At 39.1% G+C, this 17,821-nt stretch overlaps 1 protein-coding gene across 1 annotated transcript; it reads right to left on the bottom strand.

The window, feature by feature from the left end:
* Nucleotides 1–14: 14 nt before the first annotated feature.
* Nucleotides 15–17,738, bottom strand: LMLN (leishmanolysin like peptidase). The gene is made up of 17 exons (XM_021291220.2): nucleotides 17,549–17,738; nucleotides 17,183–17,280; nucleotides 17,058–17,088; nucleotides 16,476–16,558; nucleotides 15,897–16,014; nucleotides 14,860–15,038; nucleotides 14,112–14,217; nucleotides 13,764–13,858; nucleotides 12,819–12,936; nucleotides 11,417–11,524; nucleotides 9,674–9,750; nucleotides 8,948–9,058; nucleotides 8,105–8,237; nucleotides 7,381–7,540; nucleotides 6,292–6,422; nucleotides 5,365–5,575; nucleotides 15–4,170 (listed from the first exon to the last, which is right to left on the bottom strand). Exons 1-17 carry the CDS (start codon nucleotides 17,717–17,719, stop codon nucleotides 4,076–4,078), a joined length of 2,025 nt encoding a protein of 674 aa, XP_021146895.2. The 5' UTR covers nucleotides 17,720–17,738; the 3' UTR covers nucleotides 15–4,075.
* Between the last annotated feature and the right edge of the window lie 83 nt (nucleotides 17,739–17,821).

The following is a 17,821-nucleotide window of genomic DNA, read 5'->3' as shown; positions in this document are numbered from 1 at the left end:
ACAAGACGACTCAGTTTTCTACAGACATTTTATTGACATAATTTTTGCTTTTGTATGACATACTCTTTTTTACACAGTAAAATAAGGAATTTTTTACTCCATAAATAACAAAAATTAGCCCTTATATCTCAACCCAGTCAAAAATCTATGTAAAATAGTTTGTTCTGTATTTACATTCTGTACTAAAATAAGAAATGCATGTTCAAGGTCAGCCAGTTCTCTCAAAACAGCTGTTTTATCTCCAAGGTAAGCTTCACATTTAAAAGGCAACATTTGCACTTTGGAAGCCTGGTAGTGTAAAATCACATGATTTTTGGAAGCCTGATAATGTAAGATCACATTATTTTATACAGCAACAGACCCAAACCCTGAAGAGTGACACATTCAGCCAGGCAAAAGCTGCTTGTTCAATCTTGCAGGGAAAGCTCTTGCTCTGCTCAGCTGGCTGGAAATCACTCAGAGGAAACACGGGGAAGGACGGGCACACATCTCCCTCTCTACAAAGAGATATCCAGGCTGAAAGGTTTGCAGGACAGGAAGATTTCAAACACAACCAGCCCTCATCAGGGAATGTGGATATGGCTGCTCCGTCTTCCTTAATTACAAGTGCTGGGCAGAAAGACTGAGCTGCACTGGACTGACTGCCAATTAATGGGGCTCAAAATTCTCTTTCGGTAATTAACCTCAACTGATTTCAAGAGGAATGAATCGTTTGCTTTTCAGTGTCATTTTACTTGCTCCATCCTCCAACCAAAAGCAATCCTTCCTCCTTGGAATTGTCCAAAACCCTAGAAAAATGTGTATCTGCAGTATGACTTGCCTTGACTTCTAACTGAAATGCTACAGATCTAACTACTGGGGTAAGAGAAGACTAGAAGACTAATTTGCTTCCACAAGCAAATATGGAATGTTTTTAAGAAATTAAAACTGTGGACATTATATACCGAAAACATTTCTGCTGCAGACAAGCCAACTCATTTATCTCTTAGCCCTATTTCTAGGGCTGCTGCTGCCCCATCTATGCTGGTGAAAACACAAAGACTTATTTGGGCTGTATTTCAAAGTTTTCACATGTAAGAGATGCAACAAGATGGACTTGCCACAATATGTTCAGGACACCTGAAGTAGCTGCCTGCAAACCCTGTATTTATTTAAAACCAATACCAATTTTTACTGGGGAAACTACACTTAAGGCTACATAACTGATTGGTTTAAGCTACAACTTCAGCTGTGTTCTACACTCCAAAGTGGCTTATGCTTCCTACTCTATTTTGCTCTTAAAAACCTGAGACACGTTTTTACATCTTAAAATTTGGAAGTTCACAGTAAGCTAGAAGCTTAACTCAAAGACAAACAGAACTGAGGTAGTCAGGTTTACTCAAATATTCCTTTTGACAGACACCAATTCATTCTCACTTTAAATTGAACTCGACACATTTCTTGGCAGTTCCAACATGGCTACGGCTGCGAACACACCGATGGGATAGAACACGTTGGATTTTGCTGGCTGAAGCATCTTACCCCCGACTCCCCAAAGTCACGTCCAGTTCTGCAGTTCCCAGCCCGTGGAAGGGGCTGCACATCAAAGAAATTACAACTGAAATCTCAGATTATTAAGGCAGTAATAGTTTTACTTCAGTGGATTTGCTGATGCAGCTACTCAGCAGGTACTGGTGGATCTGACCACAAGCGCTCTGACAGGCAGGCAGATTTTTCCCTGTACGTACAACCCGCTACAGCCTCTGTCTTTAATTAACGCATACAGTTCAGAAGTAGGTAAGTATCAACTTCTTAAGCCATCTTTCAATTATTTCCCAGGAAGAGAGAATAAAAGAATAAAAGCCCTCAAGGTAACGGTGTAGAAGATAAAAATATTCAATTAAATATGACAAATTTCACACTTACACAGACTAGAGACCAGCATATCAAATACCAAGCACAATAAATTAACACCAGTAAAAAAGTTTAACAGTTATAAAGTTAACCAGAAAGTTCAGACAGTGCAAATATTTCACAGTAAGAAAAAATAACCAATAATTTCTTTTCAAGTATCAAAAGCGTTGTTGAGTGATGCCATTTAAACTGTATTATTGCACAACAGACAAAAAATTACAATATCAGCCTCTGGGACCTTAGATGTATTCTCAAACCTTTATGTTTTCAAGGAATCAATTTTGCACCGACTGTTGATTGTGCATATATTAAAATAATCAGTGTTCACTTATTAATCTGAGTTTTTCTTAATTCAAACTTGTACTCATTTAAAGCATATGATTCCTAACCTGTATTGCTTCTCAGAAACCCCTATTTGAGGCTAGCCTAGGCCTTGTAGAATTCAAAGCAAACTTAACCTGCAGGTCAGAAGGGGAGCGAGCCCAGTGCAAGGTGCTCCGGCGATACCTCCAGACTGTTCTAGGTCACTGCTCACCCACCTCAGCAGCACCCCGAGAGCTCCTTTAAATAAAACAAGTCCAGTAGGCAGGAATATTTTCTTACAATTACAATGGAAGTTCCATTACTAAACAAGTTTAATTGTAGTGAAATCAGTTTTACTCTGCACCCCTTCCATCCCCTACCTCTCATTTTAGAAAGGAATCTAGACACAATTCTAACATCACAGCACATTTAAGAAGCAGAGTAACATCATCTTTCTCCCTATGTTTGCATTTTTTTAGTGTACTGGGCACATCTGCTCCCTCAAGTTCAACATTTACTCCAAGAATAGAAGCTATCCTAGCAGGACGGACGACAGACTGGACCATGTAAGAGTTTCTTTTACTCCAAACAGGAATATCTGTAGGACATTAGAGAGTCAGAAACAAAAACATCCCCACAAGTGTCCTATAGCTACCCTTAGCTACACAGACTTTGCTCATTTTCTTCCTTTTATATATTTTGTCTATCAAGTGATTAATTTTGTGCCAAGGTGTCCCCTCATATGGTTCAAAATGTCCAATTCTCAACTTATTACAAATGATCAAATAATCCATAGTATTTATATGTCCAAAAAATAGTGGAGGGGAAAAAAAATTAAAAAGACAGATTAGACTTTTCTTCACACATTCAATATAGTTTTTGGTCTAGAGAATTCAATACTGTCCTGTAAGCTTATAGCAGCCATCACTACTGGCTTGCCCTTCAACAAAATGTGAGAATAGCTGCATTTATGTTCATAATATTTAAAAAAATTCTAATGCCATTATTTAAGAAATGAATGAAATGAAAAATAATCAGAAATCCTGTTCCAGTTTTACAGACTGTGTGTCAGTACTGCAATGCATTTGCCTAGCACATTACTCTGAGAAAGTTCAAACATGTTACGTATTAAATTTCACAGTAGAACTGGCACATGCTAAAGGAAAACAGGATTTCTATACAGTTGTCTTGGTTACCAGTCTGAAATTCCACTTTGTACATGTAGGAAGGTTTAAGTGAAACCCAAGAATTAGACGCTTTACCACAAACTAGTATGAATTCTGAGAAGCCTCAAAGCTGCAGAATCCAGTTATGGAGACAACGGCCAGCCACTGGTCTATCCCATTATATTATATCTTCCCCTCATAACCATAAGAATTGACAAAATAAATACAGAATCCCCACACCTGTTTAGGCCTGGGTTATTAGCAGTGATGACAACTGATTTTCACATGGCTTTTGACTAAACCACTGAGGTATATTTCTGGTTTGAGGATGCTTTGCTACCAAGTCACACAGAGGACATAACAAAAAAACCACCCTCATTTTCATTACAGAAGACGTCTCCTTTCAAATCTTGACCGAGTTGCCAGGCAGTCTAACACAGTTGCCATAGTGGATCTTGTTGCTGTGTCAAAAAAAATATCAAAGACTGCAATTCAGGAAAATACTGGCACTTATTGAGATGACAAGGTAAATTTTCCTCCTCTCAAACTCGAGTTGCTTTCATCAGTACCTCCCTGTCTGCACCGATACTTGCCAGGAGAGATGAGGTTCAGCAGAAGGCTGCTCCTGCAGAGACAGAACTCAGTGCTCCACAACAGGGAGTGCAACACGATGGTACATCATCTCGGAACATCATCTTGCCCTGTGCTCAACTTTATGCGCAGAGAAATAATCCTGTTAGCAGGGGAACTAAGTTAGCCAGCAATAGCCAAAGGGTTACAACCAGGCTGGACGAGCAGGAGCATAGATCTAAAATAAAAAACAAAACAGCACAAAGCTTTTAAATTTTATATTTAAAGAGAATATGAAATAACAAGTAGAACAGTAAAAAGAGCTAAACCACATTCACATTAATCTGCACTAATCTATTCTAGCTTTCAAGGCTAGGAATTCAGCTAAACAACATGAGGATTCCCTTTATAATTAAATACATTTCTGCATTCCTTCATTAATAGCAATTACGAAAACAAATGAGAAAAATGTATCTGTATTGCAAGAAAAGAGCAGGAAGTTTCTTATGGTATGACCTGGGAAAAGGAGCATTTCAAACCCACAGATTCTCAAAAAAAAACCTGCAAAAACTGCACACACACACGAGCAACATCAAGCATGAATTCAAATAGATACTAGAAGATGCAAATCTCCCAGGTTACAGCTTTCTCATGCTAAAATCTAATCTACAGGAGTCATTCCACCAACCACTGAAACACCGCTATCTCCGAGACAAAACAAAACCCTGTGAAACAGAACATACAAACCCCAGCACACCACTTGGAAAAAAGAATCAAGTGTGTAGGTAAACTAAAGAGGTTTATATTTCCCTTGAAAACTGCACATCCAACCATTAAAGAATTAGTTAAAGGCCTAAAAATGAGGCACTAGTACAAAATACTATAAAGATGGTTCTCTTCATCAACTGTTTTTTAGAAAGCTGTTTGTTCTTGACAAAGCATTAACTGGTAGGTAGTAAATTAAGTTTTTTCCTCTCTCCAAAAGCAAACTGACACTTATCTTTCATGTTATGGATTACAACATTAACATTGTCAATGGGAAGTTATACAAACAAGAACTCACTTCCCACCAAGGTGATCAATTTTGCAGGTTGTTAAAGTGATGCAGCCTTCAAAACACAGATCAGATTTTCTGGTAAGTTGCCAGGCTAAAGCTAGATTTTTGGGATAACTACAAGAAGGAGACATGATACTTATGTTTCAGACATATTTCTCTTATGTTCATCACTATTCTGGTCCTGGAAACAAAAGCATAACTGCAAAGCAAAAACCAGGGCACCTCTGCCATCTTCCTTTAACTCCTACACCTGGGATCTTGGAACAGCCAGGCCGTGGCTCTTTTCCTGCTCCCCAGCAGTCAGAGTTGACACAAACCTTTGGTGTTTTCAGATGCTTAATATTAAGTTTCACTTCAGCAAATAAGGCAACCTACCAAGTGGTGCAGCTCTTGTTAGGTTAGAAGCTGGCGGATCCTGCTCTGGTGGACAGGAGTCGCAGAAGTCCGAACATGCTGGGCAAATCAGATTCCCAACATGTATCCAGCCGTTCATCTGAATCCTCACAGTTAACACCTGACCAGAGCGGCTGCACAAGTACATGGTGTCCTTGACCCAAACGTGCAGCCCTTGTGGAGAACAAGAAACCTTAAAATAAGAGAATAAAGTCAAGTCTGTATTATGAATTATCAGAAATATGTTTGGAGGTTTGAAGGGTCTTTCAATAAATACGTAAGCAGTTGGTATTACAGCAGAGATTAACTGTGAGTATTCTACTGCACTCAGAGCAATGATTCGGTTCAAGAATACTTTACAGCACTGACTGTACTCTTTAAGTGTAATCACGCAGATCATCAACTGAGATCAAGTAAAATTCAGCTTCTGCTATTGACTACTGTTTTAGAGTTGTGCTGTTGTTGAAAGTGACACTTTTAGTGGGATTGGTGTGAGGAGAAGGAGGACAATGGAAAATAAGTGATGTGTACAGTGCTTCCCACCTTTGAAAAAAAAACAGACTGAATAATTAACATTAAGCTTCAACAAGAGAAGATTCCAATATAAGTATTCCTACCGAGCTGTGAAGAAAGTGTCGTGGGGTAAAACAGATGAAGATTCTGGCAAGCCTGGAAGTAACACACAAGCCATCCCAGTGTTCACACACTTAACTGCATGTGTGATCTACACAACAGGCTTATGGTTGGAAGGTATTTATTTTCAAAGCATGTCACATAATCTAGTAATTTAAGGCAGAGAAGATCATGTACAGTGTCCAGGTGCAAAGTTCTAGCCTACATTTTATGACTGACTTTCCCCTTTAGTGATATTTTTAAAAAGAATACAATAAAACCCCGGCACATACTTACTTGGTAACATCCACTACCCCAGTCAGGGTAACTGAGTTTCCTCCTGCACTGTTCCATGACAAAAGCAGATTTCTGAATAAGACATACAGAGTTTGGTCCATATTTTTCTGCACCATAGTTTTTGGTAGGATCTAACACAGAAAGAATATAAGAATATACTGAACTACAGCTTACTAAGGGAACAGAAAGTCCACATAAACTTAATATGCTATAATTAGTCAATATCTCCATATACAATTCAAGCTTTAGTTTTTGAATCTTTCAGACCATTAATCATTATCGATTTGGGAACTATACTGCCTTGAATGTGAAGCGGGAAGGAAGTCAATGTTAAACAAAAACAAAACCAAACCAACCAAACACAAAAAGCGCTTTCCATCAGAAGCATGTGGCTTTGTTTTCCCCCAGGGAATACCAGCTGTGATGGCTGGCTTGAGGGCAGACAGTGTTTATTTGGTTGTTTTCGAGACAATGAACAGGCAGGTAAGAAGCAGGGGTGTCAGACTCATTTTCACCGGTGGCCACATCAGCCTCACGGTTGCCTTCAAAGGGCTGAATGTAATTTTAGGACTATCCTACAGCATTCTGGAGCTCTGCAATATTAAGAGTTGATGCACTACCCTAGGAGATAGGCCCATGTTCTGGTAACTCACAAAGCTCCTTGTCTTGAACAGGAAAACAAAAACAAACAAAAAACAAACCACCACAAACACCAAAACAACCCAAACAACCAACCCACACCACACCAAAATCACCCCCAAACCCCCAAACAAACACCAACATCTACAAAGGTGGAAAGTGAAATTATTCTTCAGAAACTCGGAAAACAACCAACCAAACCCCACCCTTTGTCAAATACTTGGATAATTCTGGGTTAATTTCTGTTCAGCTCTTATACAATTCTTGTGTTACGTCTTTGCTTCCTAGGTGTATGCGGTACTTGTGCTGTGCTTCTCACCCCAGCACAGCTTTTACACCGCTAGTAACATAAAACTAATTTCATATCCAATTAGTTTGGACAAATAGCAAGTCCACTCCAGATTAAAAATGCCATCTCTTAAATACTCTGTTGAAGTCTTGAAAACTGACCTGGTTGGTTTTCAACGATTCTACAGTCCGAGCTGCGTTGAAATTCACCACTTAAATGCCAACTGAATTCTTGACTAAAGGGACAATAGTCAGCAATTTCTACTGAGCCACCATAATACGGCAATTCCTCTGCTGGTACTCCATTAAGATTGTCAAAATACTGCAAAACAAAATAGGCAGTGGGGCAGTCTGCACAGAGACAAGTGTACAACTGCTTTTTTAAACAGAACCAATCACTATAGCTGTAAGGACATCAGCTATGACTACTCAGGAATGCTATTAACAGCAACTTAACAATATCCAAGAACCAGATGAGCCAGAAGTATTTAGGAATACTTAAAGCAGAGAGATTTGTATTTGCATGTATCACTCCCCACCCCTGCCCCCCGGCCCCTTTGCAATCATAGCACTCTCTGGAATTAAACAGAACAGACTTCCTAGCGTGCAGTGACACAAGCAAACAGATTGTGTGAAGAAATACCTCAAAACATGGAGGGATTTCTGTTCTGCAACAACGTTTCCATCTGATACTTGGTTAGATGGCCAAGCGGCATCCTTATTGTTAAGATTGCTAGGCTTTTTTCTGGATTCCTTATAATAAACTGAGCAGACATTTTTCACAAGATCACAAAATTTTCACAAGATACAACCAAATATGATCACCTGGCTGCAAAGCACAAGAACAAAACCAACTGTTTATTTGGTAAAGTAAGATCCATGATACCTGATATTCCTGAGGTAACTGCTTTGGAAACTTCTGTAAGTTGCACACTGCTACTGCTCTTTGGTCCTGTCTGCAGGTCAAATGCAAAGGATTACTCCTCAAAGTATCGCAGTATGGGCTGATTAATTGCCTCCTCAAAAAGGAAAAAAAACCCAAAAAAAATAATAAAAATCACATGAGAGCACTTCCATTGCTTTTCATAATTTAACTAAGCAATCTGTCAAGACTCCCCACTCTCCCCCACACTTGATCAATCACACAAAGAAGCACCAATGGCTTCTCTGGAGGGTAATTATTTTTATTTTTCTGGTTATGACGTTTCTAATTTAAAGAATACCAAGCCAGCAAACAAAGTTACAATGCACTCACCTATTTAGTTTTAAAGATATTGCTTTGTAAACTTTAAACAATAAAACCACACAAGCAAAACAAGTCCGCTGTGCAGCTGTGCCCTAGGAAGGTTTTGTTTTGAACACGGCTATCATCTCCTGTTGCTTTAAGTACAATCCACTAACGCAAAATGATACGGGCTGTATTTTAAATTAAAAGGGACAAAATACAGCAAACACTTTTTGATTTAGTCCCTTCCCTCCACTTGAAGCATAGCTCTCTTACAGTGTAAATGCATTCTATCCCCAAAATGTTTGGCTCTATATTTCTTGGGTGGGATGCTCCTGCTCTTAATACATTTGGTGGGCTCCTTCCTGGGTGCAGGTCCATAGGACACCATTCCTTGTTAATCTGTATCTACCTGTATTACCTTTTACAGAGTTGCATTCGAAGGACAAATGTAAACAAGCACCAAGGTTTCCTCTTTACTTTTCACAAAGATTGTATTCTTACTTTTGCCTCTTTTGGTCAATCCAGAATTTGCAGCTCTTCATTACAAAGTCACAGCCTTTATTGCGTCCCCAATCTAATTTCTCTGCCATGCTGTAATTTGCTTTATACCAGCTGTAAAGGAATTTTGGAATAAGAATTTAGTCACTTCAAAAATTAGTGTTCTGATTAATAAAGCAGCAGTTCAAAGAACTTCATATTATGCCTTAAGGTCTTCAAATGAAGAAAAAGGGAACTGTATCCATTTCTGACTATGACAAAATGTATTACAATTTCAGTGTTTTTAAAGTCACAATAAACTAAAAGAAAATTTCATTGCTTATTTGTTCAACAGCAATGTATCTGCAAAGGAACAACACATAAAGATGAAGTTTTACACAATTTCGCTTTTCCTCCACATATGCCTTCCATATGCAAGAGCTGAAAAAATAATCACAATGTACTGCACGCAGCTGAGAGAAGACTTACATTAAGTACACAGACACTACAAATAGTACTATGTATTGCAGTGTATGGGTTTTTTAAGGCTAGATTAAGAACAGATGGATTTTGAAATACATGAAGAAAAATTAAGATGCTAGGTATAACACCTTGGCTAATGTAATGCTAATTACATCAATTATCTACTGTGTTGCAGATAAGCACAAGTGCATCAAATCCAAATAAAATCAAGTACAATGAAAACTGCACGTAAATGAACAAAACCCTTCCATTCTTATTAATTCTTACCCTGTGTCTTCCATTAACGCTAAGGTGATCCTGGAAAAGACGCGATTCTGGGTATGGGATCCAGTCATCGCTTCATTCTGAAAGTTACCAGTTACTATTAGCAAGCCACTGAAAATCATTATTGTAAGAAAATGCTTTCAATGAAAAAGCACTTTATTTCCAGTCCTTTCTTACTATTTACAATCAAATCCCAACCTCCTTCTTAGAAGAGATCAAAACTGCAACTCACTTCCCCACTCCACCTTATAAAGCTTCAGAATTCCAGAAGTCAGAAACCTCATTCCAAATTCCAGCTAAACCTTATTCATGACCAACGTGTACTCATTTTTCTTCAGTTAAAATGAAATTCTTCCTTCTCCTAGCATATTTATCAGTAGCCATCACACCCTCTTTTCTGTCTCCTTTCGATAAGATAAAAAGGCAAGCTCACTTAATTTTGTGCCACACAGGTTTTTTAATTTCCCTGGAATTTCTAGCAGTTCTTTTCAGGAGCAAGGTGCACAGGACACAGGACTAAACGAACACAGCACTGCAAAGGAACCTTTATTAGTGTGGCAGGGGAATTTTTAATCTCATTTAAAAATATGCAAGTTCACACCATTCTCAAAGAGCAACTCCAGCCACCTCGGAGTCTCCTAATCATCTTATAACTGGTAATTGTAGTACTCATGTTTCTTCCCTGCTGTCATTTCCATCTGATAAACTCCAGGCTTACAGCAAAAGTCACTCACCCTTAATTACACAACTCTGGGATTTCTGTTACTGAAGTTCATCTAATTTCTATTATTTCTTCAAAACATGTAGTTTTCCAGCCTTCCCCCTCCCCTAGTGTGGTTAGGAGCAGTTAATAGCACCAGATCTCCTGTCACTACAGCATTTAATGAGAGCTGGATCAAGACCGAAACCAAACTATACAGGTTATTTTCCAGATAAAAACTTTCTCTGAAAAGGTGTAAAGCAGACTAGTAATGATCTCCTTTTTGCTAATCCTATTCAATCCTTATATTACCCTCATTCTAATGGCAGTCTCTCCAGTTGGCTTTAAACTACTGTTCCATACCAAAGGTTACTAAAAGGCAGGAAAAGCTAATAACTTTGGTTTTGCAAAATACGCATTATTCAAGATTACTTCCACAAAAAGATCTGTCCTGAAGCATTCCCCTTCTTGCTTACATCACCGCATACAACAATAACTAGAAAGTGTATCTCTGCCAAAAATATCACACAATGCAAACTCATAAATAAAAATAAGATTAAATCTCAGGAGGGAAACAAGTGTTTCCTCAATCAGATGAGGTTCTGGAGCAGAGACAGCATAAAGCAAACCCCAGGGCACGTGAATAAATACGAAGATAATTAATAGACAGAACGATCAAATATTTGACGTATAAGAGGCAGGGGGTAACAAAGTTGAATTGACTCGAAGGAACACCCCCTTTCCCCTATAAAGGAAACACACCTTCTCAAAAGGGTCAACAGCAGACAAAAGTAAGAGACATTTCATTTTTTAGTAAAAGCTTATCTCAAACTCATATTCTGAGACTTGGCAATAAGGTAAAAAGATGGATTTATCTAGAAATTGGACATTAAGGTATTTGTAGTTTAGTATTCTTTGTGATGTATTTCAGTGAGGTTTCACACACCTGCATTTTCAAGGTTCCAGTAGGTACCACCATAAATCTAAAAATAAAGGTGGGGAAGCAGACATTCCCACATCCCCCTGATCCCTGTATCAGCACTAACCTCCAACAATCTCTTCTCCCAGTGATTGAGCTCAGTACCCATTCCACCCTGATTTTCAAGCTCCATTCCCTCTAGAATAGGACAATTAAAATGTTTTCGAGCTTCTTCCTAGAAAGAAAACATTTCAACACAACTCTTCAAATATTGAGACAGATACTGGTATGCACTCCTAATCATCTAGAATGATCTTTTAAAAAAAGTCTTCCAGCATTTAGTTTTCTACCGTCTTGTTTTCCTCCAAATGTAAAACACTTCTCCCACTCTGCCACTGAGTAAACCAGCAAGTACCATAACACCAAGCATGACAATCTGTCTACTTATGCTCTGGAAATAAACTATGGAAGTTTACAAAAATAAAACAGCAACAGAATTAGCTGAGAATAGCATGCATACATTAAATACCATACAAAAAAAAAGCAAACAAAAAACCAAACCACAACAATATAGGAACACTGCAATCCTGCTTCTGTCAAACACTTAGAGAAAAATAAAAGCACTTTTCTATTAGGAAGTTCTATGTGTCAACTAGTTTTGTATGGGAAAGTGTTTTCTATGAAATAACTGAAAATCTTAAAGAGGCATCACAACACCGCTGTGGTCTTATGGCCAGGAGCCCAGACTTTGCCAGTGTGGTACAACCCAGGAACACCTTTAATGCTCTGAACAGATGGACCAGCATGGCCAGTTTTCGAAACAGGGGTAATTAAACCAAGTCTGCTCTACATACAGTGTCAGATTTAAAATAATAAAGAGATTATTTGTGGCCAAATAGGATTAACTCTGTAACTTCTTTTCAATACCAATTTATTAGACTTAGGCATATGCTCTGTTGGGGACAGGGGGAAGTTGGAGGCCTGGGAAGCAAGAAAGTTTTCCAAGAATACTTGAGAAATTTATTTTTAAACATGAGAAAGTACTAACTGCATTATTTTGTATTCTATAAAATCTAGAAAAAGATTAAACCAACCCTTTTAAAGAGAAAAGTAGAAAATAGGATGAATTTATAAATTATAAAAGCAGTGTTGACACAATCTGCTAAGGCAACAGGAGTACTAGGTGTCTAAGTCTGTAGGAAAACTTCTAAAGAGTAGGATTAAGGAATCTATTCAATATCCACTCTGCTTAACCTTTTACAATTTACTTCCCAGTCCCTTCATTGCCTCTTACAATGTCAATTTGTTTATTTCATACTGTCCCTGTCAAATGCTTTCCACTTTACTTTGGATATACCCTCTCAACTAACGATACCATTTTAAACACATAGTCTTTGAGCCATACTTTAATGAAAAGGGTATTCAATATTAGGTTATTACTTCTTAAAGAATAAGAAATATTTATGACTCGAGAATGTGATGCTAACCTTGGCATAAAAAGCATAAAAGTTTAAGTTAGCCACACTTACAACTACACGAGGTGTTATCAGAAGATGCACAGCATGACGCAGCATTTTGCCACCACGCACATCCCATAACCTCACTGCTTTACGAACGACTTTATTGCTCCACTGATACAAACCGAGACTGTAAGAAGAATATTTTGGTTACAAATCTTTCCCAAGAATACACGCTACTGTGCGAATATTTCTCTCTGTAAGAAACAGAATCATGAACAATCTCCATACTTCCTCATGCTTTCTGAGGACGTATAATTTTTAAAATAGATTTAACATGCAACATTTCTCCTCCATAAGATTTGCATTCTTTACATGCACAATTGATTTAATAAGCCAAAGTAAGATTATTAAAAAGATGTATTTTTTACAGTTACCAAAAGCGTAAGAAATGAAACAAAAATCCTCAGAATTCCTACTATAAGATGGAAGGTGAACAAAACCAAAAGCTCCCTGCCCTTCTACCTCCATAAAAACCCTAGAACATTTCTACAATATCAAATAAATGAAATTTAAAAAAATAATTCAAACTGTTCATTCACTAAGTCAGAAAAACCACACAGCAAACTGCACACAGTCAGTTCTGCGTAACTGTAAAACTCGTGTGTCTTAAAAAAAAAAAATGAACTGCACTGACATTAGACAGAATACAGAAAATACAAGTCTTGATTTAGTAAGGCATTCAGAAAGCATCAGAATTTAATCAATTTCATGCTTAACTTGAAGCCTCCTGATAAATGAAATCCTGCCTTAGTTTGTAATATATGTGGATAAGTGCTTAATGCCAATGTAAAGAAAGACTACAAAAAACTACACACCAATGTTTGAACATAAAAAAAGTAACGCAATTTAATAATGGAATCAAGTTGGATTTTCAACGGGCAAAAATACATCCTAAAAAGGGAACGTGAAAACATCCTTCGATGGGAGTACCAAGAGGTATAAAAAATAAAATACCTTTCATTAAAAGGAGGGAATCCATCTGCATATCTCGTTGTCAAAGGTTTTCCATCATCATCACGATAAAAAGCAAAGAGTCCAGCAGAGAAACCCTTCAGGTTAAAAACCAAGCACATGGAAACCTTCGGTGAGGTATTCACATACAAAGTCAAATGCCATGCAAGCTGTCGCTCCCGCAGCAGATGCACTGGAAATACCGCACTTCAAGGTGATCAACACACAAGTTGAAGAAGGCAAAGCAAGAGCTTTCCTCCACCAAACACCATTCTCTTGCAACAAACTGGAGATGTGTGAGGAAGCAGGCACAAATTTCAGGGAAACACATATTATAACATCAACCCTTACCAGTGCATGGATAATCTCATGTTTCACTGTAGATAACATGCCGACAAATTCCTGAGCTTGTGTTGAAATCATATTTGGACACAAGTTAGCATATCCTGCTATTGGCCTAGAAGACAGTTTTAAAATAAAATTGTTTCCAGTAAAATACTAGGAAATTCAAATCATATTCACTTGAAGAGGCAGACTATTTAAAAGAAAATGGAGACTAATATAAAAATAAGCCCTTCCAAACTACTTTCTCAGTCATTAACTGTCTATTAGCAATACAGTGACTAGTTTACTGTTGAACTGGGGAGGGATGGGATCAGCGTCTACATTCAGCGTGCTGCCCAGGTGTCACTGACAACAGCACAGGAGATCTGAGTTTCAGGTAAGACTACAGAGGTACAAAGAGTCTGTTGCAACGACTACAACCAAACTAGAAACAAAAGCCACATTAAGTAGAGCTCATTGCAACCTCCTTTAAATTTGTGAAAGTACAACATTCCCTTCAACAGAAGTAGGATCTCAAGACAAAGTTTAGGCAACACCAGCGGAAGATCAGCTTTGACTTAAGTGCCTCAGCTTTGCAAGTTAAGCACTATTTGATTGGTTTGTGGTTTTACTTAAGTAGAGTGCTTGCCAATTCCAACAATGACTTCCACTTTGCTATACTATACAAGACAGGCAAACAAACTCCATATCTAAGCAATTAAAAACCTCAAAAGTTTAGTTTAAAAAAAGAGTTTGTAACAGAACGAATACTTGCCTGTCCATTTCAGCTTCCAGTTGACAGTAGGCTGCATAGGCAATTATATTTTCATGGCCACACCGTTCAGTAGTGAGAGCACTAACGTAAAGTACAAAGTCAGCATCTCGAACCCCTTCTTGCTCAGGTAAGCCAGTGGGTCCCCAGTGCCATTCGTTCTTATCGTACACTCTGCATTGCTTTGACATATTCAAATGGAACAATTAAAATGCAACAGCTACAATGGAAATTTCACGTAACAAAACTCAGTTGGCTTGAAGGCAAGAATAAATCCCATTATAAGACAGTGGAAGATGAGAAAAATCCCTATGAAGACAGTAAACAAAACAAGATCCAAGGAATAATTTTCAAATTACTAGCTCCTTTGATGTAACAGACACCAGAAAGGTGGCAGCTTTGGAAAAAAAAATAAAGTAAGGGCCTGCCAAGCTAGATATCCCAAAATTATCACCCTTTATTTCCTACAAATTAAAAAAAAATTGCCTCACACAAACAGGATACATAAGCAGCAATTGCATTTCACATGTAATCTGATACATTTTTAATAGGGTAGTTGAAACTTCAAGCTAAGAGAAAGAAATCTACTGATCGCATACTGTAGTTGAATCAAAAATTCATGCAAGAAAACAAGTTAGAAGCATTTTCTGTACCGTGCTGCTGCTTCAGTGGATAACCTCCAGTAAGGTGTCCAAAAAAAACCCCAAAAACTTATTATTAATGCTGTGAAAATCTGACTCATTGACCAAGGTGAATAATGAAGTGACTAGCAATATAACAAGCTTTCAATCTCATCTCCCCTGTTCAATTCCTTATAACACAGGCTTAGAGAACAGTAAACAGTACAGTTTTAATGGACTTTTGGTTTCTCAGCATAAACTAAAGAAGCTCCCACCAACTCAAGTCGTTCTATTCTGTCACTCGGACTCAGTGATCACCCACAAACAAGTCACGCACAGTTAGTGATATCAACCTTTTTATTCATTTCCACAAACGCTAATATTTCATAGGTTAAAAAGCACTTGGATGGCTTAGCTCACCTGGAGATGCTCCTCAGGAACTATAACAGGCCCACATCTTGTATGGTCTGCACAGGCTCCTCGGCAGTATCTGTGAGGGTCAGCTTTCCTCCTCAAATATTGATTTGTTGCACACTGCCTTCAATCCAACATGAAAGACAGTCAGCACTGTTTTATCATTAAGAAGAAACTGTAGAACACTCTTACAGTAATACAGATATTTAATGTAACTTTCATTGTGAGAAATCTTATTTACCCTGCTCTGGAAGACACAAGGTTTCCACTTGTTAATGGAATATCCATGGGTTCAAAGAGAGATTAAGAACAGGTTCATAAACGGGGGTACATGTAAAATGAAACAGGCAGCATGTGCACTCTTTAAAATCTCTGACATAACGAGTGTAATGTTGATTGTGGAAGGTTGGCAGTTTTCTATATTCTCCCTAAATAGCATCTGCTACCACCACTGGGTCAGATGGATCACTAGTCTGACCCAGGAGAGCATTTCTTACACCCTTACTCTATTCTGATTTAAAAGGCTTTACAATGCAATGTAAAATATCAAACAGAGCACATGATTTTCAACAGATTTTCACATACCTGCTTAGTAATATAGCACCCGTGGATTTGCGCACTTGAAATGTCTTCTCCAGATATGATATAGCTTGTGGGAAGAGTTTGTTCTGAAGAGAGCAAAAATAAAAGTCACCCAGTAGCAGTGCAGACAAAGCTCACCTGAAAAGCATTAACTGTGAAATTACATGAAACTTGATAGATGTTGGGGTATAGCAGAATAGCAGAAATCCAGACTTCATAGAAGTCCAACTGTTATCAATAAATTAGGAAATATTTTGTTTCAGTATGCTCACATTTTGTTATTGGAATAACAAAATGAGAAGGCTGAGAGTATTAATTTGAATGTACAGCTTCCAGGAGGCTACATACATATTGCTCACCAAAACCTTTGCACCTGGAGATACAGCAAACACCTGTCAAACAACATTCAACAGACCACTGCAAGTACTTGCAATGGAGCCATAACCTGCAGACAAAGCCTTGGTTTCCCCAACTAGAGGATATGAAATTGCTTGTATTCAGAGCCTTTCATTAAATTGGCCTTAAATTTAACTTCACTCGTAATAAAATATGAACAAGCAAAAAGGAGGAGCAAACATGACATACCTTTATGAGGTGTCTTTTCTCAGGTAGCAAACTATATTCAAAAACGAAACAAAAAAGCTTTCGTTAATAGCATTTCCAAGCCCAGTCATGGAGAACAAAAAAAGTTGCCACAACATTATACTCACCCCTCGACGCTTCCATCGTATACAATCTTAATCCTCAGCTGCTGATCCACATTCCTCTTCAAGACGTGGTTTTCCTTCAGAGGAACCTGATAGACAACCTGGCGGGGAGGGGAAGGGGCCGCTGGCTGAGGCAGCTCCGGACACACACACCGACCGGCGCCCCCGGGCCCTCCGTTTCTCACCCCCCGGAGCCTCCTTCTGTCCGCCTTCCAGCGAATCCCCTTCCCGCCACTCCCCTCACACACCGCCCAGCCACACACCGCCCCGCACCCGGTACCAGCGCCACGGGCCAGACCCCCACAGCTCGGCCCGGGCAGCCCTGAGGGACCGGACCCAACCATGGAGGAGTCCCCGCCGCTCCCCCACCTCCTCGCCGCTGGGCACACGGTGACGACAGGACGAGAGAGTGGAGGGAGAGGAGGGAGACAGGGCGGCGTAGCGGCCGCAGCCCAAGAGCAGCACGGTGGCGAGAGCGGCGAGCGGCGGCCGATTCCAGCGGCCAGCCCAAAGGCGCCCGCCGCCCGGCTCGGCAGCCATCTTGCCCTGCGCCCCGTCGCCATGGAGGCAGCGCCGATTGTGGTGGCCCTCGCCAATAGGCGAGCGGGGAGCGCAAGAGTGGGTGGGGCGGAGGCGACGGGC

This window comes from Columba livia, chromosome 7 (assembly GCF_036013475.1).
Source record: "Columba livia isolate bColLiv1 breed racing homer chromosome 7, bColLiv1.pat.W.v2, whole genome shotgun sequence".
NCBI classification, from domain to species: domain Eukaryota; kingdom Metazoa; phylum Chordata; class Aves; order Columbiformes; family Columbidae; genus Columba; species Columba livia.
This window is presented reverse-complemented; position numbering and strand designations above follow the sequence as displayed.

Excerpts from the sequence above, each read along its gene's own strand:
- LMLN (XM_021291220.2), bottom strand. The coding sequence starts at position 17,719 with ATGGCTGCCGAGCCGGGCGGCGGGCGCCTTTGGGCTGGCCGCTGGAAT. Across the intron at positions 13,859-14,111 it reads ATGAGATTATCCATGCACTG|GGTTTCTCTGCTGGACTCTT; the intron begins GTAAGGGTTGAT and ends TTTAACCTGAAG. Across the intron at positions 9,751-11,416 it reads GGGAGAAGAGATTGTTGGAG|AATGAAGCGATGACTGGATC; the intron begins GTTAGTGCTGAT and ends GGTAACTTTCAG.